The 27,703-nt window shown below is 43.6% G+C and overlaps 1 protein-coding gene across 1 annotated transcript in view; it reads left to right on the top strand.

Annotated features, from left to right (window-relative positions):
- The window catches only part of pvrl2l (PVR cell adhesion molecule related 2 like), a 196,607-nt gene that overhangs the window by 72,755 nt on the left and 96,149 nt on the right, over nucleotides 1-27,703 (top strand). The window contains exons 3-4 of the mRNA XM_072447238.1: nucleotides 11,325-11,437; nucleotides 18,349-18,592. Coding sequence (XP_072303339.1) covers nucleotides 11,325-11,437; nucleotides 18,349-18,592 — 357 coding nt within the window. The remainder of the gene's footprint in view (nucleotides 1-11,324; nucleotides 11,438-18,348; nucleotides 18,593-27,703) is intronic.

Below are 27,703 nucleotides of genomic sequence, written 5' to 3'. Positions count from 1 at the left end.
TTTAGACGTGACGCAAAACGCTCTGTTCGGGGGGAAATCGACGTCTCAAAACCATTATTAATTCATCGTCTCCGCTGCGCACCGCCCTCTGACCTTTAGCTCTTAGTCACCGGGACCCGCCCACCTCATTAATGTTTCAAATGTATTCCTCTCCACACGGAACGCTCTGGAAATGTCACCGGCAAAAGCCCCATCCAAACATTCTTAAACGGAATCTCTTAAGCTTTTTTAATCCTTATTTCGTCCCCCGTCGTCGTTAGCTGTCAGTTAGTCGTCGTTGGCGTCGCCGGTTACCCTCGGCGACGGCGCTTCCTCCGTATTTGACCCCGCGCTTGCCCCACACGGTGAAGCCCGAGCTGCAGGTCCAGATGACACACACGTGGAGGATTCTTTTATGGACGAGTGAAGCGGAACGTCCCAGCGATTACGCCGCCAGACGTGAGCGGTTTGGGCAGTTCCAGGACCTTTACATCTAATGACAACCACTTTTATGGTTTGAGCTTAATTATTACAAACATGCGGAGCACTCAACAGAATCAGCCTCGCACATGAACGTGGAGGATGCAGTGTTCGCCCTCTTACTATCGATGTAATGTTGTTTTCCTCAATCTTATGGCGTAAAAGACTCTTCTAAATCACAAAAACACTATATTTTAAATTGTGTGGAGGAAACTATGACGTAGCACTATCATTTTTTTCTCCAAAGACCTTCAATTACTATAATTATGGCATGTTCCAAAGTTGAATCAGAGTTTAATTTGAATCATTTCCTCTTGTTTCTAGTTTTATCCTCCACAGTTATTAACCCACATTCTCACATTTACGATCTCACTATTGTCTCTGTCTCGCCTCGTGGACTTTGGATTAAATAACTGGAACTGTTACTGCACCAACAGCAAGGCTTTTGTCATTCTTCTTCTTCTTCTTCTTCTTCTTCTTTCGTCGTTAAATATCACGGAGAGGGAGGTCAAGGTTATTAGTTAAATCGATGATTGCGATTGTTCAGGTCAAACCATTGGGACTGTGTTTGACGAGGTTATTTCAATTCAATCTGTTCTCAAATCAGAGGATTAAAATGTGCTCTTTAAGAAGCTAGTTATGCCACAGAAGTGTTACTTTCACATTCAGAACGTGTTATTTAATACAGCACATGCTTTTGGAACAGTAAAGTATGAACGACAATGAAGGATTAAGCCAAAAAATGCACAATAGAGAAGAAAAACACATATATAAGTCGCACTGCAGTATGAAATGTAGTTGCAAGTGTGAAAATAACAAATAATATCACATATAACTCCCTCCGGAGTATAAGTATATAAGTATAAGTATAAGTGGCACCCCGGCCAAAACTATGAAAAAAGTGGGACTTATTGTCCAGAAAATACGTTTTATATTATTTTCCATTTTTTTTCTTTTTTTTTTTCTTCAAGATAATAACAATGAAAGATTAAGTAACAATTGTGATATTGTGACGTTTCTTTTCAACAATGATCGTAACAGTTACTAAACTAAACTAGTTGAATATTAAATGACATTAAATCCCACAGCGCCAGTGCATTAGAGGAGCACTTTAAACTTCTTCACAAATACAGAAGAGTTTGATCGCACAGAGGTGTCTTCTACAGTGGCTTCAGTCCATCTACAGTGTGTTTTACCATAAAGAACCATAAAGAACCATAAAGAACCATGCCAGCCCTGTTTTGTCAGAACCATTTTGCGGCAGCGTTCTGGGACAGTTCAATCTCTGTCAAAGTTCCTCTTCAGAGTCAGTGCGGGGCCTAAGCGTCCATTGTAAACAGTCATATTATATCTAAAGCGGCTCGGTAATAGACACGGGGCCACACTTTGGCCTCACGCCGCCTGCACGAGGGGCCCGACGGTGAACTCGCTAATCCTCCCCGCCGCGTCCTTTAATAAAGACATCCAAACCCGTCCAAACCAGCCTCAGATGTGTCGCCGTGCTCTCCAGTGCCCGGCCCCTCGGCCCCTCCCCCCTCGCCCCCCCATCGCACGGGCGTTAATGCGCTCCGCCCCCGCCGTGCCCCCCCGTCGACGTCGCGGGACCGCCTCACGCAAACGGGCAAATGCCAAAAGCCTCTAAATGTCAATTAAGTGTGATTCATGTCGCGGGGTTTAAGCAGCGAGAGCCGGCCATTCCGTCCGCCGCCACCGCTCATTCGATTTGCCCATTTACATAGCGGTGACGGCGAGAGAAACGGGGCGAGCGGATTGTAACTCGTGGCGGGTTAATAACGGAGAGGTGGAGAGATTGGGGTCGGACCAAAAGCGCTCCGAGCAATTTAGCAGACGGCGGAAACGTCTGGAGCTGGAAAGGCGTCACGGGGGAAGGATATTATCGTGTCCGTCGGGTGATTATAGGCGACGGGGACTTTTTTGACGATCGCGGAAAAACAGCCGGGGTTAAGTGTAAAACGATGTAAATTGCGGGGTTGCCTGAGGGTTTGGGAGATGTTCAGCGCTCGCGGCGACGAGGGAGCGTTAAAGGAGCTGTTCGGACGGACGCGCTTTGACGTAGGACGTGAAGTGGAGCTAATGGTTCATCCAAACGTCTCAAATAAAGCGTCACAAAAGGATCAGTGTAAAGAGGACCAGACGTTGTTTTCTGGACTTGACTTTCACGCCAGATTCGAGATCCATTCGCCGACCATTTGCGGCCATTTTGGATCTAGTTGCTACTGTAAACAAACGGAGACTCCATAACCAATCGTCGCTCGCTCAGAACAACGACAATCAGCTGCTGCACGAAATATGAATTATGTTTTTTTTGGGGGGATGTTGTTGCTTCACCTCGAACGTTCCACAAAATGGCATTGAACTTGGCAGTAAACTATACCTTGTCTCCATGGATACGCTTTAGTGTGGCCGTCCAGAGACCAGCAGCTGGATGACCCGACACCAGAAAGGTCACATGGTGCTCTTTTCATTATCATTACTTACAGCGCCATGTTGAAGAAAGCAGAAGGACTTATGGAGCGATTGGATTATGTTTTTGGACTTCTGGCGTGTGTCTTTTATTTTGTTTTGTAGTTTACGGTAAAAAATGTTGTACCGTATTTTCCGGAGTATAAGTCGCACCGGAGTATAAGTCGCACCGGAGTATAAGTCGCACCGGAGTATAAGTCGCACCGGAGTATAAGTCGCACCAGCCCAAAAATGTATAATAGAGAAGAAAAAAAACATGTATAAGTCGCATTGGACTATAAGTCGCACCAGCCAAAAAATGCACAATAGAGAAGAAAAAAACACGTATAAGTCGCACTGGAGTATAAGTCGCACCCGAGTATAAGTCGCACCAGAGGATAAGTCGCACCAGAGGATAAGTCGCACCAGCCAAAAAATGCATAATAGAGAAGAAAAAAAAAAACATATATAAGTCGCACTGGAGTATAAGTCGCACTGGAGTATAAGTCGCACCAGCCAAAAAATGCATAATAGAGAAGAAAAAAAATATATAAGTCGCACAGGAGTATGAAATGCGGTTGCAAGTGTGAAAATTACAAACAATATCATAAGTCGCTCCGGAGTAAAAGTATATAAGTAAAAATATAAGTATAAGTCGTACCCCGGCCAAAACTATGAAAAAAGGTGCAACTTATAGTCCAGAAAATACGGTATGTCTTTTTTTTTTCATAATAAACTTTTCCACAACCTTCACTTTCAGATTAGAAAAGACAAATAGGGAAGAAATATAAATCCAGACACATTTATGTCCCTTTTCTCCTTGCATCTTTTCGTTCGCCACTCTTCCCGGCAGCTCTGAATTTTTAATCAGTTTATTTTTACCGCACTTCCTGGTTCCGTGGTGTTACTTTTAGCGGCACTTTTCATGCGTCTCACTTTCGGGCTCTTTTGACCACATTTCCGCCCCTCTCTGTGCTCGACGTATCTCCTTTCTTGTCCTCCTTCCTTCCTTTTGGTCTTTCATTTCCTCCTTTCTTCCCCGAACGATCACAAAAGAGAGACTATTGACCGCGGAGGAGCCATCTTTGATTCATCGCCCTGTGCGCCGTGGTGGGTTTGTTGTTTGTGGAAAATGGCAGTCGTGATGAATGAGCTCTAATTAATTTGAGCTTGTGCAGAAGACGAGCAAAATAAAGATGAGGGAGATTAATTCAAGCAAACGGCAAAGATTTTGATTAACCTCCGTTTGGCAATGGGAAAATGACTCGAACACAAACTACTGATTATTAACACAACAGCTGTATTTCACGTAACGCTGTAATTACATTCGTTTGATGGCACATTCTTTTTACTTTGGTTGAAATTTCCGCGTCATCCTTTTTTTTTTCATTTTCGTTGCATTTTCGAGCTTGTGAATTTTGTCTTCTTTTAGGGAAATTGCTTGACCTACATTGACCTTGGCTTTAGCGCTGAGCTTTTGGGGACTTTTCCAACTTGTATTCAGACAAGATAAGAGAAGCCTTTATTTGTCCACGCATGGGGAAATTGCGGTGTTGCAACGTAAGTAGATACAGAAGAAAAGAACAGATAACTTTTAGGAACCTTTAAAAAAACACTCTTAATAGAAAAACTCAAACAACAAACAACAAAACTCCTATAGACAAAACCTTTCATATTCTTAATAAGGAATAGAGGGAAAAAATGTAAAGATAAAATATAATAAAAATAAGCTAACATAAGACAAAATAATACTGATAATAGTGGCAAAGTAAACACTCTTATTTACACCAGATATGCACATGAATGACATTATTGCATATGAGTATTGCACATGAATATGACAGTATTGCGTATGAGTATGACAGTAATTGCACATGGTTAAGTCAGTATTGCACATGATTAAGTCAGTATTACACATGGTTAAGTCAGTACTGCACATGGTTAAGTTGGTATTGCACATGGTTAAGTCAGTATTCCACATGGTTAAGTCAGTATTGCACATGGGTATGACCGTAGACACAAACAAATGATATGTCCCGAGTAAACTGGAGCATTCTGGGAGGCTTGCTGTGGCTCGCGTGCTAATGCTAATGTTGATTAAAAGCGTTACAGCTGCAGTGATTAATCAGCCTCTTGTTCTGTGCAGACGCTAAAGAATTCTGAGTGTTTCTGCCCGTCAGAATCATGCGTGACTTATACATGTGTGTTATGAGTCAAACATCATGTCCCGGCTCCTACATGTGCAGAAGAACAGCAGAGGCTTGTACTTGAACTGATCCAAAGTAACTCAGACGCAGTACATGAAGAAATGAAGCAGCGTTGTCTTCTGTTTGGTTATATATTTATATTTTCAAGGCATCACAAAGCCTGTTATCATTTCTAAACAAATGTGGCACATTTTCTGTTTCTGCTTATACTATGACTTTGTCCAGTTTATGTCATGTATATATAATATACACTGTAGTGTTACAAACCCGGCTCGGCGAGGGAAAAGGAACGGCAACACAACCAAGATGTAGAACGTTAATGAAGTGGTTTAATACATGATAGAAGTTGGTATATTATAACATTCATAGTTTACAAAACAATAAACAAACACCACTACAACAAAAAAGAAGACAAAATCAAAGGACAAAACCATGGACTTCTAGTGTCTCTCACTCAGAACGGTATGAATCACAGTATCTCAGTATCACAGTATGTATCTCTATACCTCAGTATCTTAGTATATCAGTATAACAGTATGAATCACATCATCACAGTATGAATCTCTATCTCAGTATCTCAGTATCTCAGTATCACAGAATACGTCCATTAGGTCAGAACTAGACACTGAGTCCGAGCCGCCCCAACCGGCACCTGGGTGTGGGCGTGACAGGAAACAGATCGTCCAATGGCGAGACAGGACCCGAGCATGTAAAGAGGCTCATAAGGACATAGACAAGTGGGGCGGGTCCAGACCGAGGCGGGTCCAGGCCGAGGCGGGTCCGGGCCGAGGCGGGTCCGGGCCGAGGCGGGTCCGGGCCGAGGCGGGTCCGGGCCGAGGCGGGTCCGGGCCGAGGCGGGTCCGGGCCGAGGCGGGTCCGGGCCGAACGCCGCAATATACATCGTTGAATCGATTTTGTTGTTGTATTTGTGGATTATAATCTCAAAAACCATCATGATTATCCATGAAAAGTATTGTGTAAAATGCAATATTTCATAATTAGTTGGGTTTATGGTTATGACCAGGTCTTTTGGTCCAGGGCTTCAGAACCTAAACGCTGAACATTTATGGAGTCCTGTCTCTTTAATGGTGTTTAAAAAAGCCTTTCATCTCTATAATGTAACCCCTTCTGGCCTTTTCATTCCTTCAAACCCATGAGAGGTTTAATCTGTCACATTGTGTTTCTCCTTCACGAGTCTGACACAGAACTAGTTTAACTGTGACAGACTCCTCAGGCTTCAAGTGACAAGTTTGATTCTCAATTAACAAACACAATTATGCTCTTTGATGTGCCTGAACATGCAAACACCAGAGCCTGTTACAGAGTGCATAGGACAGACGCGTTATCTCATCATCAAGCGCTGCCTGTCACCCGTGGATTCAACTCAATATTATCCACCCAGTGCAGTCTTTATTGTATTATTTCAAACTGAATTGACTTGGGACCAATGGGAACAGGTTTCATGATTGCGGTCATATCAAAGTAAAGTGACCAAAGTCAGTCGCTCAATATTTTGAGTCAAATGTCTTTTATTAAACGCCTGTAGATATTATTGTCCCAGTGTGGCTCCTCCCATTCTCCAAACTGCATGAAGATGATTGGTAAATGTTCCACCTCTAAACCAGGACTAAACCAGGACTAAACCAGAACAAAACCAGGACAAAACCAGAACTAAACCAGAGGAAAAGGTTCAAAGCAGGACTAAAAAGAGGATTAAAACCGGGCTGAACCTGGACTAAACCATGCAGGGCTAAACCAGGACTGAACCAAGACTAAACCAGGACTAAACAATGCAGGACTAAACTAGGACTAAACCAGGACTAATTCAGGACTAAATCAGACTAAACCAGGACTAAACCATGCAGGACTAAACCAGGACTAAACAAGGGCTAAACCACGACTGAACAAGGGCTAAACCAGAACTAAAACAGAGCTAAACCAGGAAACCAGGACTAAACCATGCAGGACTAAACCCGGACTAAACCAGGAATAAACCAGGACTAAACCAGAACTAAAACAGGACTAAAATGGAACTAAAAAAATAGCTAAACCAAGACTAATCTATGTCCAAACCAGGACTAAACTACTATGCAGTACTAAACTAGGACTAAAGCAGGGCTAAACCAGGGCTAAACCAGGTCTAAACCAGAACTAACTCGTATGTCCAGTAAATATCTATCTTGTTTGCTCTTGTTTGCTCCAGCTTTATCATGTCGTCATCAGCAGAAGATTTTGAACGTGTATTCTGTATATATTCTGTATATCTTTTCCAAAGTACTGCTGCCCAAACGCTCGCTCTCTGTCCTCGGAGACTTGTTCCACGATGCTCCAGCCCAAACCGCGCTCGCCCATTCACCTCCACGACTGTGCTGCAGAGTAAGCCATTGTCCACGCTGCCTCGCTCATAAGCAGCTTCCTCGCCTCTACCACCTGGGGCTGCTGATCTCCTCTGTCCCACCAGAGAGGGCCCCGACTCGGTGTAAGAATGTTATCTGTGCGGGTGCAGGGGCCGTTCGGAGGAGCAGCCCGAGTGCCTGCAGTGTGTGATGGGGTCAGCGGGGGGTTCTGGAGCTCTCCAGAGGGAGCGAGGAAAGCTTTATGTGTGGGAGAAAGTCAAAGGGAGGAACATGGAGAGAGGAGACGGACTTCCAAATGTCACATGTCACACTGGCGCATATGTGAGCTGGACACGGGATTTACAAGGCTTTTCTGATGATTTGTCGGACGTTTTTGGAGGATTTTGTTACTCATACAATAACTACAAGTTCTCTAAATGTCAAGGAACAAGCTGGTGTTTGCAAATGTTAAACCATCTACAATACCAGGATTCAAAATGAAATACATTGAATGGATTTTATTCTTCTTCCTTGTGTCTCTTTTGTTCTGTATTCAGGGAGTGTCCTAAGATACTGGCAAGATGAATTCTCCTGCTTTTTATACTTCTGCTGTTGCATTTGATTGTCACTGGGCCTGAACAACCAGTGGTGGGCTGGACCAATCACAGCGCAGCATTGTGGTTTGGGAGGAAGCCAATGGTGAAACTCCCAAATGAACCAAAAATAAACAGATGTAGTGCGGCTCGGCTTTAGCAGAAATACAGACCATTTAGTTTTTTGAATGACGTGCACATAGAAGCATTGTGTTCATTTATGGAGGGAAATAAGTCTGTGCTTTTCTGGATTTAACAAAAGTTAAATTCCTCTGCAAATTCCATTGTTGTAACACTACGACCAATTAGCAACTAATGAACGTCCCGATCGACCAATGAACGTCCTGATCGACCATTGAACGTCCCGATCGACCATTGAACGTCCTGATCGACCACTGAACGTCCTGATCGACCATTGAACTTCCTGATCGACCACTGAACGTCCTGATCGACCATTGAACTTCCTGATCGACCACTGAACGTCCTGATCGACCACTGAACGTCCTGATCGACCACTGCACCTCCTGATCGACCAATGAACGTCCTGATCGACCAATGAACGTCCTGATCGACCAATGAACGTCCTGATCGGCCATTGAACGTCCTGATCGACCAATGAACGTCCTGATCGACCAATGAACGTCCTGATTGACCACTGGACATCCTGATTGTCCAGACCGATGCAATCCACCACAACATGCAGACTTTGCTTTGCCTGTAATGTCCCACAATGGACACTTAAACTTTCATTTATACTGCTGTTTTTTTATAATGAATACATTTAAAAACATGTATTCTCCACAGATCTGACCTGTTACTTGACCTAGTGGTGTCACCTGCTTGTCTTTATGGAGAAAGGTAGATTTTGTGTCAACATTGTGGTAAACCTATAGGACTTTAGTGTACATTTCTTGATGGTAAAGTCACAAACTCTTCTTAGAGGTTGAATAGAAGGATCTACTTTATTGTATTTATTCTGGGATCGCCCTCAAGAGCCCAAATCTGATCCAAATCCTACTGAATCATGTTGCGGCTGGGTTGTCATGGCAATCTTGAATATCTATTGCTTTGAGAATGATGAAAAATTAGGACTGTTGCCACGGCGATTAACAATTTGAAACTAAATACCATATATTTCGAATGGGAAGAAGTGTCGTGTTTAAGAACTGTAACGCCCAATGCTACAGAAAAAGTGAATTTTGTGCATTACTTACTTTCCCTGAGTAAATGAAACACTTGAAGCTGTGCAAACATTTTGTAGAGCGCTCGACTTCCGCATAAATATTTACGGCGCTGCTGAAGTGATGTTAAATAAAACATTTGTCCCGTGGCTGGTGGTCGCATCACAACTTAAAGCTGCCCTGTGTCACTTTCCTGGGGGACGATGTCATTGCTTTACTTGGAATGTTCCGCACTGTCGCATTAAACGTGTCTATTTTTTGCAGCTTGTTTCTTATTGCTCAACATGCATTCTTACTATGAGCTTACTTCTCCGCTGATCTGACCTGTAACTTGTCCCGCTGGTGTTACCTGCTTGTTTCCATGGTGACAGATGTTGCGATGTCGGCTGGAGGACAAGGGCCCATAACTCTCCTTATCTCCAATCGGACGCTGCACAAACGTTGATTGTTGTTTGTTAGCGACTGGGTCCAGAACACGGTGTATTCATCTCGCGGCTAATGCTAACATTGGCTAAACACGGGGCTCATACAACCGTCTCTAATATGTTAAATAACAGCATGTTGTCATATTATTTAATGGCGTTTTTTGTGTATTAGCATAGTTGTAATATGTATTATTTTATCGATCGTCTCTGAGTTGGAGCTGCGTTCCAAGGCGTTTGTTTTAAGTGGGAGTAATCGCACTTACTATTATTATTGCAACTAACAATCGCTCTTGTGGTTGAAAAGTTAGATTTGACTTTTTGACAGTTTTCGTTTCATGTGGATAGAGCCATAAATTGCGCATTGACACATTGTGAATTCAAGACGCCGAACTCAACAAATGGCTTGAAGTGTGAAACTCATTACTAACTCATTGTGTTTTCTTTTTCCATATTTCTACATTTCTGCAAACTCGTTTACACCAAAAGTTAAAACGTTATGGATGTGTTTGATTTTCATAAAGTCTTTGTGCGCCGCTGATGACTTTAATAACACAGTGAGACTCGGGGCAGCCGCCTTCAACCGAGGAGCTTTTAATGATCCATTCTTCACACGACGCCACAAAGAGACACATTTAAAAAGTGCGTCCTAAAGTGATGTTTGGGGTAATGCATATTCACTCCTCCTTCCTGCTGCCGCGCATACAAACCAGCTACAGTTGAAAGGAGGAAACTCGTGCACTTTCTGCCGCATCAGTTTTATTTTGGGAAATCTGTGTGGATTTTGGGGGGAGAGTGCCTGGTCGCCCTGCTGCGCTTTTGAACTGTGGAGTGTGCAGCTAAAGGTGGGAGAGAGGGAGGCGAGGGAGGAGAGAGAAGAAAGAGACATGAAAGAAAGAAAGAGGAGATGGAGGAGAGCAGGAAGGAGAGAGATAATGAGACAGGAGAGACAGAGGAGAGGGAGGAGAGCGAGAAGGAAACAGGAAAGACAGATGAGAGGGAGGAGAGCGAGAAGGAGAGAGAGAATGAGACAGGAGAGACAGGGGAGAGAGAAGGATGGAGAGAAGGAGACAGGAGAAAAAGGGGAGAGGGAGGAGAGAGAGAAGGATGGAGAGAAGGAGACAGGAGAGAAAGAGGAGAGGGAGGAGAGAGAGAATGAGACTGGAGAGACAGAGGAGAGGGAGGAGAGGGAGGAGAGAGAGAAGGAGAGAGAGAATGAGACAGGAGAAAGAGGAGAGAGAGAAGGAGACAGGAGAGACGGAGGAGAAAGAGGAGAGGGAGGAGAGAGAGAAGGAGACAGGAAAAAAGAGGAAGGAGAGTAGGAGACAGGAAAGAAGAAGAAGAGGGAAGTTAAGCAAGCTAGCTTTTGTTTGTTTGTTTCCACATGGTAATTACCCCTGCTGCCAGGAGATGGAGTGCTAACACCAAATCCTGATGAGGGAACGCCTGAGAGATAGAAAGCCATGTGTGCTTTTTAAATAGACTCATGTGTAATGCAATATTTTACGTCCTGAAACTAAAGTTGCCAAAGCGAGAGCGTGTAATAACAATAATGCCCGATAATAATACGGGAAGTCAACACAGATATATCGCTCATATTCTGTGTCATTGAAGTAGCGAGTACGAGCAGGTGTATAACTGCAGTACTGTGTTTGTCCTGCAGGTGCTGTGGCTCAGAAGGTGCGAGTGGAGGAGGAGCTAGAGGCGTATCCCAATGAGTCTGTGGATCTGCGCTGTCAGTTCATCGACGGAGGAGGCAAGACCAAACTCACACAGGTGGGACAACTATCCATCTATCCATCTATCCATCTATCCATCTATCCATCTATCCATCTATCCATCTACCCATCTATCCATCTATCCATCTATCCATCTATCCATCTATCCATCTACACATCTATCCATCTATCCATCTATCCATCTATCCATCTATCCATCTATCCATCTATCCATCTATCCATCTATCCATCTACACATCTACCCATCCATCTATTCATCTACCCATCTACCCATCTATCTATTCATCTACCCATCTACCCATCCATCTATTCATCTACCCATCTACCCATCCATCTATTCATCTACCCATCTACCCATCCATCTATTCATCTACCCATCTACCCATCTATCTATTCATCTACCCATCTACCCATCCATCTATTCATCTACCCATCTATCTATTCATCTACCCATCTACCCATCTATCTATCCATCTATCTATCCATCTACCCATCTACCCATCTATCTATCAATCTATCCATCTACCCATCTACCATCTACCCATCTACCCATCTATCTATCCATCTATCTATCCATCTACCCATCTACCTATCTATCTATCCATCAACCTATCAACGTATCAACGTATCAAATCAACCTATCTACCTATCTACCTATTTACCTATTTACCCATCCATCTATTCATCTACCCATCTACCCATCTCCTATCTTTTTTTGTACTTGAATATATTACTCAAATAAAGTCAAATGTAGTAGTCCAAATAATTACTCAAGTCAGAGTAATTATTACTCTAATAGTATTTTCCGCACTATAAGGCGCACTGGACTATAAGGTGCACCGGACTATAAGGTGCACCGGACTATAAGGCGCACCGCACTATAAGGCGCACTGGACTGGACTATAATGTGCACTGGACTATAAGGCACACACTGGACTATAAGGCACGCACTGGACTATAAGGCACACACTGGACTATAAGGCACGCACTGGACTATAAGGCACGCACTGGACTATAAGGCACGCACTGGACTATAAGGCACACACTGGACTATAAGGCACACTGGACTATAAGGCACACACTGGACTATAAGGCACGCACTGGACTATAAGGCACACTGGACTATATGGCACACACTGGACTATAAGGCACGCACTGGACTACAAGGCACACATTGGACTATAAGGCACGCACTGGACTATAAGGCATACACTGGACTATAAGGCACGCACTGGACTATAAGGCACGCACTGGACTATAAGGCACACACTGAACTATAAGGCACGCACTGGACTATAAGGCACACACTGGACTATAAGGCACGCACTGGACTATAAGGCACACACTGGACTATAAGGCACACACTGGACTATAAGGCACGCACTGGACTATAAGGCACGCACTGGACTATAAGGCACGCACTGGACTATAAGGCACACTGGACTATAAGGCACGCACTGGACTATAAGGCACACTGGACTATAATGCACACACTGGACTATAAGGCGCACTGGACTATAAGGCGCACTGGACTATAAGGCGCACTGGACTATAAGGCACACTGGACTATAATGCACACACTGGACTATAAGGCGCACTGGATTATAAAGTGCATAAGCCAAACAAAACATGTACAGCACAAAATCGGTTCAAGGTCAGTAAAGCACAGCCAGAATTAATCCATAAGGTGCACTGGATTATAAGGCGCACTGTTGTTTTTTGAGAAAATTAAAGGCTTTTAAGTGCGCCTTATAGTGCGGAAAATACGGTAAAACAAGGGATTGGAGAAATTAAATATGTAGAAACTACATATTCAAAATAATTTATGATTTAGGAGTTAATGTCATCAAACAGACAAAAGTCACAAAATAATGCACAGATCCTAGTATTTTCAAAGAATTAATGCAAAAACCACCTCAATTAAATATTACTCCGGTACAAGTAAAAGTATGGTGTCAGTAAACTACTCTGAAAAGTACAAGTTCTCCAAAAAGTGACTCTAGTAAATCTAAAAAAACTGAATACTTCCCATTGTGACAAAACAGATGAGGAAAACATGTTTATTTGCCTGATTTAGGAGCCAGTGGTGGATGTTTATGCTACAAGGTCATTGGCCACACCCACAAACACACACACACACACACACACACAAACACAAACACAAACACAAACACAAACACAAACACAAACACAAACACAAACACAAACACAAACACAAACACAAACACAAACACACCCGTTTCGATCCCTGGACTTCTGATCCGGCCGCACGGGGGGAACAGGATCAATAGGCAATTTGTTCACACACCAAATCCAAAACTGCGGCGCTCCGTGATATTTCCCTGCAGCCGCCAGCTAACGAGAAGCTCACACTAATTGAGCCTGACATCTGAGATATGATTGGCTTCCTCCGGGCTTGTCCACGTCTGCGGATGACACGTGTCTAAAGCCCTTTTCAAATGAACACGGATACGTTTTAGTCCTGCACCGGGACGGAGCTACATCTGAGAGGGATCAATGCAAACAATCTACATTATTAGGATTATTAAAGGTGCACAATGTAACTTTTGGTTAGGGGGCGTCTGCGCTAAACCTGCACAAACTATGATCTCTGAAAGTGAAAGGGCCTATGACAAGTTGAACTAAAATGCAGTTAAGACTAAAATATTTAAAACGCTGCTAAAAAATATACAAATGTTATCACAGAATGGCTCATTTCTAAGGTTGATAATTTCACTTCCTGTTTGTTTTTGATGACATCACACTTGGAGGTGATTCTGCAAACACTGGGCAAAAAGTCATCCAATATCACTTTTTTTATTTGACAAATACAGAATATACGAGAGCGACTTTATTTTGTGGAATTCATGTTTAGAATGTCAAAAAGTAGTTTAGTTTGTGTAAATTCTACATGAACTGGAATCAGAGTCGCTCGTGTGATGTCACTTCCTGTCATTTTCAACTGATTTTTCTACGTTTTCTCCACAAATACCTGCTTGATTTGTATAAAACTATAATTTATACGTACAACAGGTTTAAATACACCACATAAGTCAACATTAGAAAACTGTAAAAACACTGTCATATACACATTAAATGACATGTTTCTGTTGGATTGACATCATCTGACTATCGTTACGGAGACATTTATTTTGGGAACATACGGGACTGAACACCGTGACGTTAAGCACTTTTGACACAACAGCACAAACCAAAAGGAAAGTGCATTAAGTAAACGTTAGGATTAAAACTTGCAAATGTGAAAAATGCAGCTGGTAATTAAAGTTTATTAAAGTAGGGCCTTGATAAAGCCTGAAAAGCTGATATAATCTAGATGTATTTGCTAATAGATTGTTGGCTGGTGTTTTTGGGCCGCTTTAATTGCCGCGGATGGTGCACTAATGGCGGATGCCGGCGCGCGCTTTGGCACTCGTGAATTACTCACTCGTTCTCATATCACTGCACGATCCTTTTTGCTTAAATCATATTAAATAGCTCTAAATTGTTCATTGGGGCTTTCAACAGAACTGGTTCACGGCTCACTTTGAAGCGAGACGCGCTCTCAAGGTTCTGCCTTGAACGCCGCGATGCTAGCCGCGCTTTGTTTGTTAGCCGAGCAAACTTGAAACGCCCAGGTTATTGTTCTGAAGGCCCTGCAAATTATCATTATTGTTTTAAATTATGCATGCAGAAGTGATAGAGTGTGAGAAAGGGCCTAATATAACAAAACACTTGCCTTCAAAGTGCTTTACATTATTCATTTAGGCTGTAACTAATGGTCAACTTGTCAGGGATTTTTATTTTCTTTCATTATTTTTTTAATTGACTTGTCAGACAATTGTTTCTAGTACAAGACATGATTTTTAACCCTAAAAAAAGTAGAAATATTATAATTGAAAGCTTCTAGATGGACAGTGTGTACAAATAAAGTGTATAAAGTAATCAACAAACACAGCTACAAAGGTTAGATTATCTAGATAAACCGTTTAGTTTATCTAAAATCTCAAGAAAATACAAAATGATTCAAACGACATTTTTTAAGGAGTTTATCTTCAATCTGAGCGTTCATGTTCCTGTTTAGGGGCAAGAGGGTGAGTGTGACTTAATTAAATGTATTTGATGACGTGTTTTATTGAAAAAATAAATAAATACGTACATAGAAGTGGATTCGCCTCTCCACAGATGTGACCTATAACACGACCTGATGGCATCACCTGCTGTTTCCATGGCAAACATCTCAACATGGACTCAAGCAGGTGGTGGACACTCCAGAACATTCCGATTCACGTGGCACATTCATACAGACGATCAGTGCTTATTCCACACATGTTTTGTCGTGTACTTTAGTGACATGAAACGCCTGTAACTCACTTCCTGTTCGTAGGTGGACTAGGACTGAAGCAGGTAGCACCAGACTAGGACTAAAGCAGGTAGCACCAGACTAGGACTAAAGCAGGTAGCACCAGACAAGGACTAAAGCAGGTAGCACCAGACTAGGACTGAAGCAGGTAGCACCAGACTAGGACTAAAGCAGGTAGCACCAGACTAGGACTAAAGCAGGTAGCACCAGACAAGGACTAAAGCAGGTAGCACCAGACTAGGACTGAAGCAGGTAGTACCAGACTAGGACTAAAGCAGGTAGCACCAGACTAGGACTAAAGCAGGTAGCACCAGACTAGGACTAAAGCAGGTGGCACCAGACTAGGACTAAAGCAGGTAGCACCAGACTAGGACTAAACCAGGTATCACCAGACTAGGACTAAAGCAGGTAGTACCAGACTAGGACCAGACCAGGTAGCACCAGACTAGAACTAAACCAGGTAGTACCAGACTAGGACCAGACCAGGTAGCACCAGGATAGAACTAAACCAGGTAGCACCAGACTAGGACTAAAGCAGGTAGCACCAGACTAGGACTGAAGCAGGTAGCACCAGACTAGGACTAAACCAGGTAGCACCAGACTAGGACTAAACCAGGTATCACCAGACTAGGACTAAAGCAGGTAGTACCAGACTAGGACCAGACCAGGTAGCACCAGACTAGAACTAAACCAGGTAGCACCAGACTAGGACTAAAGCAGGTAGCACCAGAATAGGACTAAACCAGGTAGCACCAAACTAGGACTAAAGCAGGTAGCACCAGACTAGAACTAAACCAGGTAGCACCAGACTAGGACTAAAGCAGGTCTAAAGCAGGTCTAAAACAGGTCTAAAGCAGGTCTAAAGCAGATGCTGATGATCAGTGCTTATTCCATACGTGTTTTGTGATATACTTTAGTGTTCAGTGACTAAAGTCTGTGCTGAACAGTTTGTTAGCACCATTCACTCACATAGTCAACATGTCGCTTCAATCTGGAACATTCCCAATGTCTTTGAAAACTGCGGTCATAAAGTCTCTCCTAAACAAGAGCAGTCTTGATGCTGCAGTACTGAGTCATTACCGGCCCATTTTGGGGCAAAGTCCTTGAAAAGGTTGTTTACCAACAGCTCATTTGATGTTTTTCAGTCAGGTTTTAGACCTCATCACAGCACTGAGACTGCTCTTGTCAAGGTGACAAATGACATCCGCCTGAACACTGACACGGGCAAAGCCTCAGTCTTAATTCTGTTAGATCTGAGTGCTGCTTTTGACACTGTCGATCATGGGATCCTCTTACAGAGACTAGAGGACTGGGTGGGCATCACTGGCACTGCCCTAAACTGGTTAAGGTCCTATCTGGAAGACAGGAAGTACTTTGTTGAAATTGGTAGCTGTGTCTCAGACCACATGACCCTGACCTGTGGAGTGCCCCAAGGGTCAGTCCTGGGTCCCCTTCTGTTCAACCTCTACATGCTGCCGTTAGGTCAGTTGATACGCAGTGAAAATGTGTCCTATCACAATTATGCAGACGACACTCAGATCTATGTTTCACTGTCGGCAGGTGAATATGACCAGTGGATTCACTCTGTCACTGCATCCAACAGATCAGTTTGTGGATGCAAAACAACTTTCTCCAGCTGAACTCAGACAAGACTGAAATAATAGTTTTTGGCCCACAGAAACAAAGAGAAAGTGTTAGCGGTCACCTCCAGAGTCTCGCTCTAAAACCTACAAACCAAATTAGAAATCTGGGGGTAATAATGGACTCAGACTTGAACTTTAATAGCCACGTCAAATCAATAACATCAGCAGCTTTTTACCATCTAAAAAACATTGCCAAAATCAAAAATATAGTGTCAAAACCAGATTTAGCGAGACTTATCCATGCGTTTGTCTCCAGTAGATTAGACTACTGTAACGGCCTGCTCACTGGCCTCTCCAAACGAGCTGTAAAACAGCTGCAGTACATCCAGAACGCTGCTGCTTGGGTCCTGACTAGAACCAGGAAGTATGATCACATTAGTCCTGTTCTCAGGTCTCTGCACTGGCTCCCTGTGGCTCAGAGAATAGACTTTAAAGCAGCTCTGCTTGTGTACAAGTCTCTCCATGGCCTAGCACCAAAGTACATCTTGGATATGTTAGTGCCATATGAACCATCTCGGTCTCTGAGGACCTCAGGGACCGGCCTCCTGCTGGTGCCCAGAGTCAGGACAAAACATGGGGAATCTGCGTTTCAGTTTTGTGCAGCTAAAATCTGGAACAGTCTTCCTGAAGATGTGAGACAGGCTTCTACTCTGACAATGTTCAAATCTAAGCTAAAAACAGTTTTGTTTAGCTGCGCATATGACTGAAATATTTTTTTCTTTGCACTCTTCTCTTTTGTTTGTGATTTTATTAGTTTAGACAATCAGCTGGATTGATAATTTTTAATTTAGTTAATTTTATTGTATTTCTGTTTCTGTAATTTCTTTGTGATTTGAATGCATTTTTCCTGCTGTGAAGCACTTTGAATTGCCTTGTGTATGAAATGTGCTCTACAAATAAACTTGCCTTGCCATGAAACGCCTCTAACTCACTTCCTGTCCGTAGGTGTCCTGGATCTGGGAGCCTGTGGACGGACAGAGGGACAACATCGCCGTGTACCATCCCATGTACGGCCAGAGCTTTCCCAACCCGGAGTTCAAAGACAGGGTGGCATTCCTGCACAATAGCCTGGAGAACCCGTCCATCCGCATCTCCGACCTCAAGATGGCCGACGCGGGACGCTACACCTGCGAATATGCCACGTACCCCACGGGCAACGAGCAGGGCACCACCACGCTCATCATGCTGGGTGAGTCCATGCCATGCCATGCCGGGTTATGTGTTCCAGCTGGTGTTTTACCTGGCGCTCATCCAAACGTGTCTTCATCATGGACACATCCGAGAGTGAACCAAAAGCTGGACTAAAGCAGGTAGTACAAGACCAGGACTAACCAGGTAGTACCAGACCAGGACAAACCCAGGTAGTACCAGACTAGGACTAAACCAGGTAGCACCAGACTAGGACTAAAGTAGGTAGAACCAGAATAGGACTAAACCAGGTAGCACCAGACTGGGACTAAAGCAGGTAGCACCAGACTAGGACTAAACTGGGTAGTACCAGACTAGGACTAAAGCAGCACACACATTTCGAGGCAGGTCTAAAGCAGGTCTAAAGCAGGACTAAAGCAGGACTAAAGCAGGACTAAAGCAGGACTAAAGCAGGACTAAATCAGGTCTAAAGCAGGTCTAAAGCAGGTCTAAAGCAGGTCTAAAGCAGGTCCAAAGCAGGTCCAAAGCAGGACTGAAGCAGGACTGAAGCAGGTCCGAAGCAGGGCTAAAGCAGGTCTAAAGCAGGTCTAAAGCAGGTCTACTTTAAGACCAGCCCGTTCCACACACAGCTTATGTTTAGTTAAATTTGCTTGACATAAATGTGTGGAACTGCTTAATCTTTAATTGAGTCCTTTTCCTGTTTGATTTTTGGCTTCAATGGAATAAACTTCAGCCACATATGTCACTGGATATGACTCACTTCTGTAACAAACCCTGTAACAAAACCCAAGGCATCAGTCAAAAGAATCACCTTCAGCGAAAAGGCAGGACAGAATTACAGTTCTTTTCAGGCTTTACAGAGCTCCTGAATAAAAGCTGCTCCAACAACATTTACAAAGAAGCAAGACATTGTACATATAAAGGCTGCACCTGTCAATAAGTCCACCCTGTGTCCACCCTGAGATATTCACACGCAACGATTGTCTTTTGGACCGGGGGTCTCGCAGCGATGGTCTAATTAGATACATTTCTCACTGAATATGAGTTGGATTGTAATTAAACACAGCATTTTGAAGCTTAACAAACAGAAAACACATCACGGCTGTCCCTACTGTCCCCTCTGTCCCCTCTGTCCCTACTGTCCCCTATGTCTCTACTGTCCCCTCTGTCCCTACTGTCCCTTCTGTCTCTACTGTCTCCTCTGTCTCTACTGTCACCTCTGTCTCTACTGTCACCTCTGTCTCTACTGTCCCCTCTGTCCTTACTGTCCCCTATGTCCTTACTGTCCCCTCTGTCCCTACTGTCCCCTCTGTCCCTACTGTCCCCTCTGTCTCTACTGTCACCTCTGTCTCTACTGTCCCCTCTGTCCTTACTGTCCCCTCTATCTCTACTGTCCCCTCTGTGCCCTCTGTCCCTACTGTCCCCTCTGTCTCTACTGTGGCCTCTGTCCCTACTGTCCCTCCCCTCTGTCCTTACTGTCCCCTCTGTCCTTACTGTCCCTTCTGTCTCTACTGTCCCTATTGTCCCATATGTCCCTATTGTCCCCTCTGTCCTTACAGTCCTCTCTGTCCCTATTGTCCCCTTTGTCCCTCTGCCCCCTCTGTCTTTGATGACTCTGTGTGAGCTGATTTACCTGTGTCTCTGTCTTCACATCTGGTTCATCTGCTCCTGAGCTCGTACTTATCGAGTGAGTGTTGCGTTGTAACATTTTATTTGATATTTACACAGAAACATGATCAGCTCTGGCCAAGAAAGTCTCATTTCACTGCGGCAGGTTCTAAACTGCAGACCGCTGTATGTCTCATGTCCGTGCTCCCGTGTGTCTTTGCGTTTTGCCGTGTCTAGATTCACTTCCTCATTAGACTCATTTCTCTGTGAGCTTAAAATAAAGTGCGTGGGAAAAAAGTAGCGGCTTAAAGTCCAATAAGTACAGTAGGCTCCGAATGAGGAGGAAGGGTGCGTTCACACTTGCCTCTGACAGGTCGGACGACTCGCTGGACTAAAATGCAAACATTTCATTGTATGTATAAAAATGTTATCACAGAATAGCACATGTTTTAGGTTTATAATTTCACTTCCTAAATCCTGGTTTTATCTTGTCTGGTCCTGAACTAGACTTCTTGATTTACTGAACTACTAGTAACATTTTTCCATCTCAACTACATGTTCCACACGTAAAAAAACACAACTCTTGTACTTTGACTTGTGAGCGAAATGCTAATCTTCCCTTGGAAGGTTGGAGCGGCGACGAGTCAACAGCCCGTGAGTGCAGAGGAAACACTCGGAAAAGCCTTGACAAGCGAGTCCCAGCCTGCTCCTTATCACGGCGTCGCATAAAGGAGGTTCCCACGGGAGCAAAAGCCGAGGAAGAGGCAATTTAAAGTGTTCTGAAGAGCATTCTCTGGCTAGAGCCGGGTTGCGTGCTAAATGGGTTCAGAAGACGGATGAGGAGATTTTCAGATTGAATAAGATGGCTCGCTGTTGATTTGATGATTATGGTAAGTCTGAGAAGGCAAATGATTCTGTTGTGATACCAACGGGAGTTATTTGGAGAGACTTAAAAAGGAAAATGGGCGTTTTAGAGCAGTCCCAAGTCACATTTAGGGTGTTTAAGATGGAGCGCATCAGATGGCAGGGTTACAGAATACCAAATATCTGCATTTAAATGTATTTTGTAACATATTACGCTACTCGGTCCAATCAGAGTACTTAATTCTGAATACTTGGAATAGTTTGACATCGAAAAACACAACATAGGATTAAAATGGGTTATGTACTTATTGATCACTGATTAGAGAAGGGAAATCACACTATTTTTCTCATTAATACTGTGTAGTTTGAACTTGCATGATCAAGTAACACAATGTATTAAATGAAAGATTAACTTACATCAAATAAGTCGACTAGATACAATACTTACGCTCTGCAGTTTTGGACTCCGATGTCAGATTTACTCTAAATTGTAGAAAGGTTCAGTTGTTGTCATATAAATGTAACACGCTCTTCACCGAGGATAATCTGATTTCTGATTCCACCTGTATTTTTTTATAAATCTAAAGAGGAGTAAAGCTGCTGCAGCAGGTTTGTTCTGATACAAAGTAAACTGAGCATTTGTTTGACAATTCCCATTTCCAAGCTGAAGCCAATGTCACTTAAAACAAGATTTAAGGACTAGAAACTGATCCAGAGTCTTCACAGAACGATAGATTTGATTGAAAATAAATGGGTTACATCTTTATTTAACATGCTCAGGAGCTTAATAGTTCTCCTTTATCAGATGGTTGACGAAAGGGCTTAAATAAAGAGTTTAAAGAGGCTTTAAAGAGGCTTTTATGCTCTTATGCTTTTCAACTCTGGCAAGCTTCTAGTGGTTTACGAAAGTTTTATTTAGCTTCAAAATTGGCAGCTGGATTGTGCGGTGTCTTATTGTGACACAGGTTAATCCTCATTTAGCCACGTCGCCCATGTCCGGCTGCAAAGTACTCTGGAGTATGAGTCCTACTAAGACTACGGCCTCAGTCCCTCCCATGTGCACTGGGTCAAACTGGGACTAGGATATAATATATGATTAAATACTATACATGACATTTATAAAACATTTTTTTTGACCATCTTTGCTTGAAACGGGCTGTTCCCAAAGGCCTCGACATGAGCATCATCAGCAGAACATGCATGTGCTCTGGACTGAACAAGACTATCTCTAATCAGCTGATAGATATTCTAGTCAACCCAATGTCCATTATAAAGGACACAGCTGAATGTCAGGAGGACAAAGGATGAATAAGAAAGCAGCTGATTGGCTGAAGCCTCGCTCTCTATGTGACCTTGGGTCCCACTGGATCTTTGCTCGTGTTCATCTTTATTCTTGCAACAAAAATGAACAATCACATGTTTTAACTGAGACACTGCAGTTCCATCGATACAAAATAGATGAATAGTATAAATGATAATACACATTTATATATCAGGAGTCATTTAGTTGGTGCACGGTGGCAAAGGCGGTTAGCGCTCTTCCCTCCCAAGGAGGAGATCATGGGTTCGATTCCGGGACGCCAGACCAACATCACATGATCTCTCTGGGTGGAATCTGCATGTTCTCCCCGTGTTACCGTGGGTCCAAAGACATGCATGTGTTGGGTAAAATTGGTGACTCTAAATTGGCCCTAGTGAATGAACATGTGAGTGAGAACATGTGAGTGAATGGTATGTCTCTGTGTTAACCCTGCGACGAGTTGGCCACTGTCCAGGGAGTACCCCGCCTAAGGCCCGAAGTCACTGGGATAGTCACCCGCAACCCCGAAAGGGAGAAAGCGGTAGAAAATGGATGGATGGAGTCATTTAGTTGCAATTGTTCTCATATTTTGGCCTAAAATCGGTTTCTGTGGATTGTAAAACCAACGCCTTCACCCGTCTTAATTCTCCAGAGCCCAGCAGGTGTCACCACTAGGCCAAGTTACTTTTAATTACCACGCCGTTTCCACCCTATTATCATCACCACCACCGCAGCATAAAGTAAAGTGCCTCACTTAACGCGCCAACGGATCTGGTAGTTTCGTCCTCCAAAAACAACAAAGCATCTCTTTCGGGCCCCACACACCCACAAAAACTCTTCGGCTCTAATTATCAATACCTCGCTGACATCTCGGGTGGAAGACTTGTAGACGTGAAGGAGAATGCAAATGTGCGCGTGGCCTCGTTCGACTGGAGGGAGAGCGAGCGGACGCTTCCTGTGCTGTTTAGCGTGAGCGTGTTTTAGCTCGGGACGCGTCCTGTTTGCGACGCGAGGCAGCTGGTGTTATTTATCCGCCCACATGTCCCTGCATTTGCACTTTTCTCTCGGAGGATCCCAGACGCTCGGCAACGGGAGAGGAGGCTTCTTTCGTCCGGCCGTAACCGCGCACACCCTCCGGTTGTTCTGCGGCATTCGGACATTTAGCGCTGCATCAAAGGAGAGATGCACTTTGAACCGTCTTCGTCCCCGTGTGGCTTTACGCTCTCAGACGCGACCTGTTCCCATCTCCTTCGTCGTCGTTGGAGCGTTTAAAGCCGTTTCTGTTGTTTCTTTCGTCGTGTTTTCGTGCCTGCTGTTTCATTTTATATCGTTTTAATGTTTCAAGTTGACTTTAAAAGTGTCGGTCGCGAGGGGAACCAGCACAAGATGGAAAACAAGGCAACGTAAAGTTATTTTGCGCTTTTTTGATCAATTATTGTAATCGTTTGAATTGACGTGGGTGGAAAAAAGCGAACATTCACCAATCAATCAGAAAAGAAAGCGGTTTCATCCTTATTCATACTGTTGCTATGGCAAAAATGTGCTCGACCTTTTACTATTCATAACTTGTGCTAATGTTATAGAAAAAATACAGGGGACTTGATTCAATCCTTCAAAAATTCGCTGACCCCCAGAGCTGCTAAGAAAGTCTACTAATGATGTGTTTTGCTATAGTTCTGGTGATACATTTTGCTTTATTCGTGAGTAAAATAACACTATTTGCGTAGCTACTTGCCTTCCATTTTACACACTTCTGTAGCTCTTCAAACAAAATGCCTGCAAACCAATCACACAGTTTTATGCAGCGCGCTATAGCACATTTTCACAGAACAATACACCAATAACAGGTGAAAGCTTTGAATGTACTGAACAGCAACACTCCAGAGACAGTGTGATGGACCACTTTAGAAAAAACCCAATCATCAGAACGCTTTAATTAGGCCAGCAGCCACGTGTGCGCGCTCTAGAATCTCTTTTATCCGCTGCCACCGCTGGGCCTGCCGTTATTCTCCTCATCCGTGTTTTTGGACGTGAAAACCTTGACAAAACAATGGTAAATCCAGTGCTGCGGCTCATTGGGGAGGCGAGAGCTGGCAACGGGCTCCGAAAGCAAGGCAGGGAGAGCCGGATTCAACCTGGCAACGTGCGCCCAAAGCAGGCAGGGGGAGCTGGATTCAACCTGGCAACGTGCGCCCGAAGCAAGGCAGGGAGAGCCGGATTCAACCTGGCAACGTGCGCCCAAAGCAGGCAGGGGGAGCTGGATTCAGGCGGATGTGGGCTAAGCCTTTTAAACTGCTGCTGCGCTGGCTCTGAAGGAGGACGACTGGGGAGAACCTGGGCCTTTGTCGAGCTACGTATGCACCTCGACATCTTCTGACGGCGGCGTAGCGTTCTGCAGGCCCGTAATTATGACGGCGGCGAGGCGAGTGCATTTAGCGTGATTATTTGCGATGCGTTTGGATGAATAAAGATGGTAAAGTGTTGTTAACTCTTCATTTGATTTAGATTTATTGAAGATTGACGCGCCAATCACGACATCAGAAACGAGATAAACGTATTCATAATGATGACAATAAGATAAAAAGAATGGCAGAGCACAAAGGTTAAAGGAGACAATTCATGTCTTTTTGCTCTTGCTTGATGTGATTGAACGAGTTCGCAGCGCTGGAAATAACAAACACAAACACTAGAAGATGCTATCAAATGTAACTTAAATGTAAAAGTGAACTGAGTAACTTTTCTGGTGGTGGTTTGTTTTGCCCGTTTTACACTTAAATGGTTTCTTAAGGCCCGTCCAAAGCGTCCAGTTTACATTCAAAGTCTAGTGTTTTTGCGGCACGAATCCTGCGCTTTGAGCCTTGGTAGCGGTGCGACGAGGGCGTTTGAGCGTCGGACGCAGAGCTTCCAGAGCTTCCAGAGCTTCCAGAGCTTCCAGAGCATCCAGAGCGTCCAGAGCTTCCAGAGCGTCCAGAGCGTCCAGAGCGTCCAGAGTTTCCAGAGCATCCAGAGCGTCCAGAGCGTCCAGAGCGTCCAGAGCGTCCAGAGCATCCAGAGCTTCCAGAGCGTCCAGAGCGTCCAGAGCGTCCAGAGCGTCCAGAGCATCCAGAGCATCCAGAGCTTCCAGAGCTTCCAGAGCGTCCAGAGCGTCCAGAGCGTCCAGAGCGTCCAGAGCATCCAAAAGTTGAGCTTTGTTAATCTTTTTTTGTGGCAGACGCGGCGCAGCAGCCAATCAGAGATGAGGCTCCAGTGACGAGCAAAACAAACCCTGCGACGATTAAAACAAATCCTCAAGACGCAGCTATTGGAGCAAGTAATGATATTGACTAAACTCTGCTCAGCTCTGAAGTATCTGCGGGTCCCAGACGGGCCACGGGGCCCATCGCTAAAGTTAATGCACCAAAGCCATATTCTCCACTTGTTCTGCCATTGCACAGCTACAGAGGGAAACACAGCAAGTCCTCCACTGAGCATGTCCCACTGAGCATGTCCAAATGAGAATGTGCGCTGGATGCCTGGGCGTCCAGGAAGAGCGTCCAAGGCGTCCAGGACAAGCGTTAGTCAGAAAAACACAAATCTCAGATCAAAAATGTTATGGTTGGATTTGAAATCCGTATTTTGTCTTTCTAACATTGTCCACACACAACTTTAGCTCTTTTTACATTTCACCGCCCACAGGAAGCTGGTGACACTTTACCTTATTTTGTCTGAAATCTATATGAGCCAATCACATTAGAGCCTGCAACTGCCTGCAGCCAATCATATTACACTTTATTAAATATAGCCCTGCCAGTGCCCCAATCACATCACAGCTCATTTAAGTATGAATGCATAATGCTGACAGCCAATTGTATTAAGACTTATTGGACTTGCGGCTGATGCGGCTGAAGCGGGAGATCTCATTAGAGCTCATGGTGCTGTGAGTCTGGAGAGAGAGAATCACAATCGTCTGCCATTATTTAAACAACGAGACAATGGAATTAAACATCAACTTTCAATACTTTATATTTAGGCGATTAAATATGAATTTGTCAGCTGGTCTCACGATCTACATCAGCGTTATGAACGATAATCGCTGTTGAAATATAACAACACTAAACAGGAAGCAGAATCCCCTGGAGAGAGGGCGATGCTGCAGCCAATCAGAGATCACGTTCTAGGGACTCACCTGCGTAGCATTATGTAACTTTTCTGCTCGTCTCCATGGAGATGTCACTGCTTTGCCAAGAAGGTTCTACAATATGACATTACGCAGGTGTAGTATCTCTATGGAGACGAGCAGGTAACGCCAGCAGGCCATGTTACAGGTCAGATCTGCGGAGACACGGCCGCACTTTCATGCCAGTTTTTTCGTGTTTTTTCCTGGTGGACAAATGACATAACCTGATGGTCACATGGTCACAGGCAGGGGAACTGTGTCAATAAATAAAATCAATTAAATCCATTAAACAAATGAAACCAATTAAATACATAAAATACATACATAAAATAAATAAAATACAATAAACTAAAATAAAATAAAAGTTAAAGCAGCACTCGGAGAAACAAATGAGCCCACTGTGTGCTGTCTGCATCTATAATAAACTATTCTTCAACCTGGAAGAAGGAGTCAATAATTAATAGTAATAATCCGATATCTCTTTTCAAATTCGAACCACAAAACTGTTTATTGTCTTTGTAAGTGATCAAATGTATAACCAAAAGTTTACAGTCAACAAACAGCTCTTTCCATCGTCTGAACACACGATTTACTCCTGTAACAGAGAGAGGCTTCAAAAGAAAGACATTATATGAATGTAATGACAAGATTTATGAAGAGGACTTTTATCCATCCTCTGTTATAATCTGTTTATTGTCTTTCATTGAAGTAAAAAAGACACTGCCATTTTGTCCTCTTTAAAGGGCGTGTGACGAGTATTTATACGTGTTGTACTGTACATATAAATGATAGTTTTACACCAATCGAGCATGTATTTGTGGAGAAAACTTGTGGAAAATGACAGGAAGTGACATCACACTAAATCCAGTCAAAGTTTATGCAGAATTTACACAAAGAAACAACTTTTTTGACATTCTAAACATCAATTTAACCAAATAAAGTTGCTCTCATATATTTGATTTGTCAAATTAAAGTTTAAAGAGTTTTTGCCCAGTAGTTTCTTGGTAATTTCCTCCTGTGACGTCATCAACGACAAACAGGAAGTGAAATTGTAAAGCTAAAAAAACACACACAGTACAATTTAGATGGAATTGTAGTATTTAAAACTGCAAGATAGATTAAATATCTCCACGGATACAAGCGTCACTTTTCAAATGTACTAAATATTTGTAAAATGTATTAAAATAGTTCTTTTTCGCCCTGGCGTTCCATTAAACAGTAAA

This window comes from Eucyclogobius newberryi, unplaced genomic scaffold, assembly GCF_026437365.1.
Source record: "Eucyclogobius newberryi isolate DKJ021-1_F unplaced genomic scaffold, fEucNew1.0.hap1 SCAF_16, whole genome shotgun sequence".
NCBI lineage: Eukaryota > Metazoa > Chordata > Actinopteri > Gobiiformes > Gobiidae > Eucyclogobius > Eucyclogobius newberryi.
The sequence above is the reverse complement of the archived record's forward strand: the minus strand, read 5'-3'. Positions and strand labels throughout refer to the sequence as shown.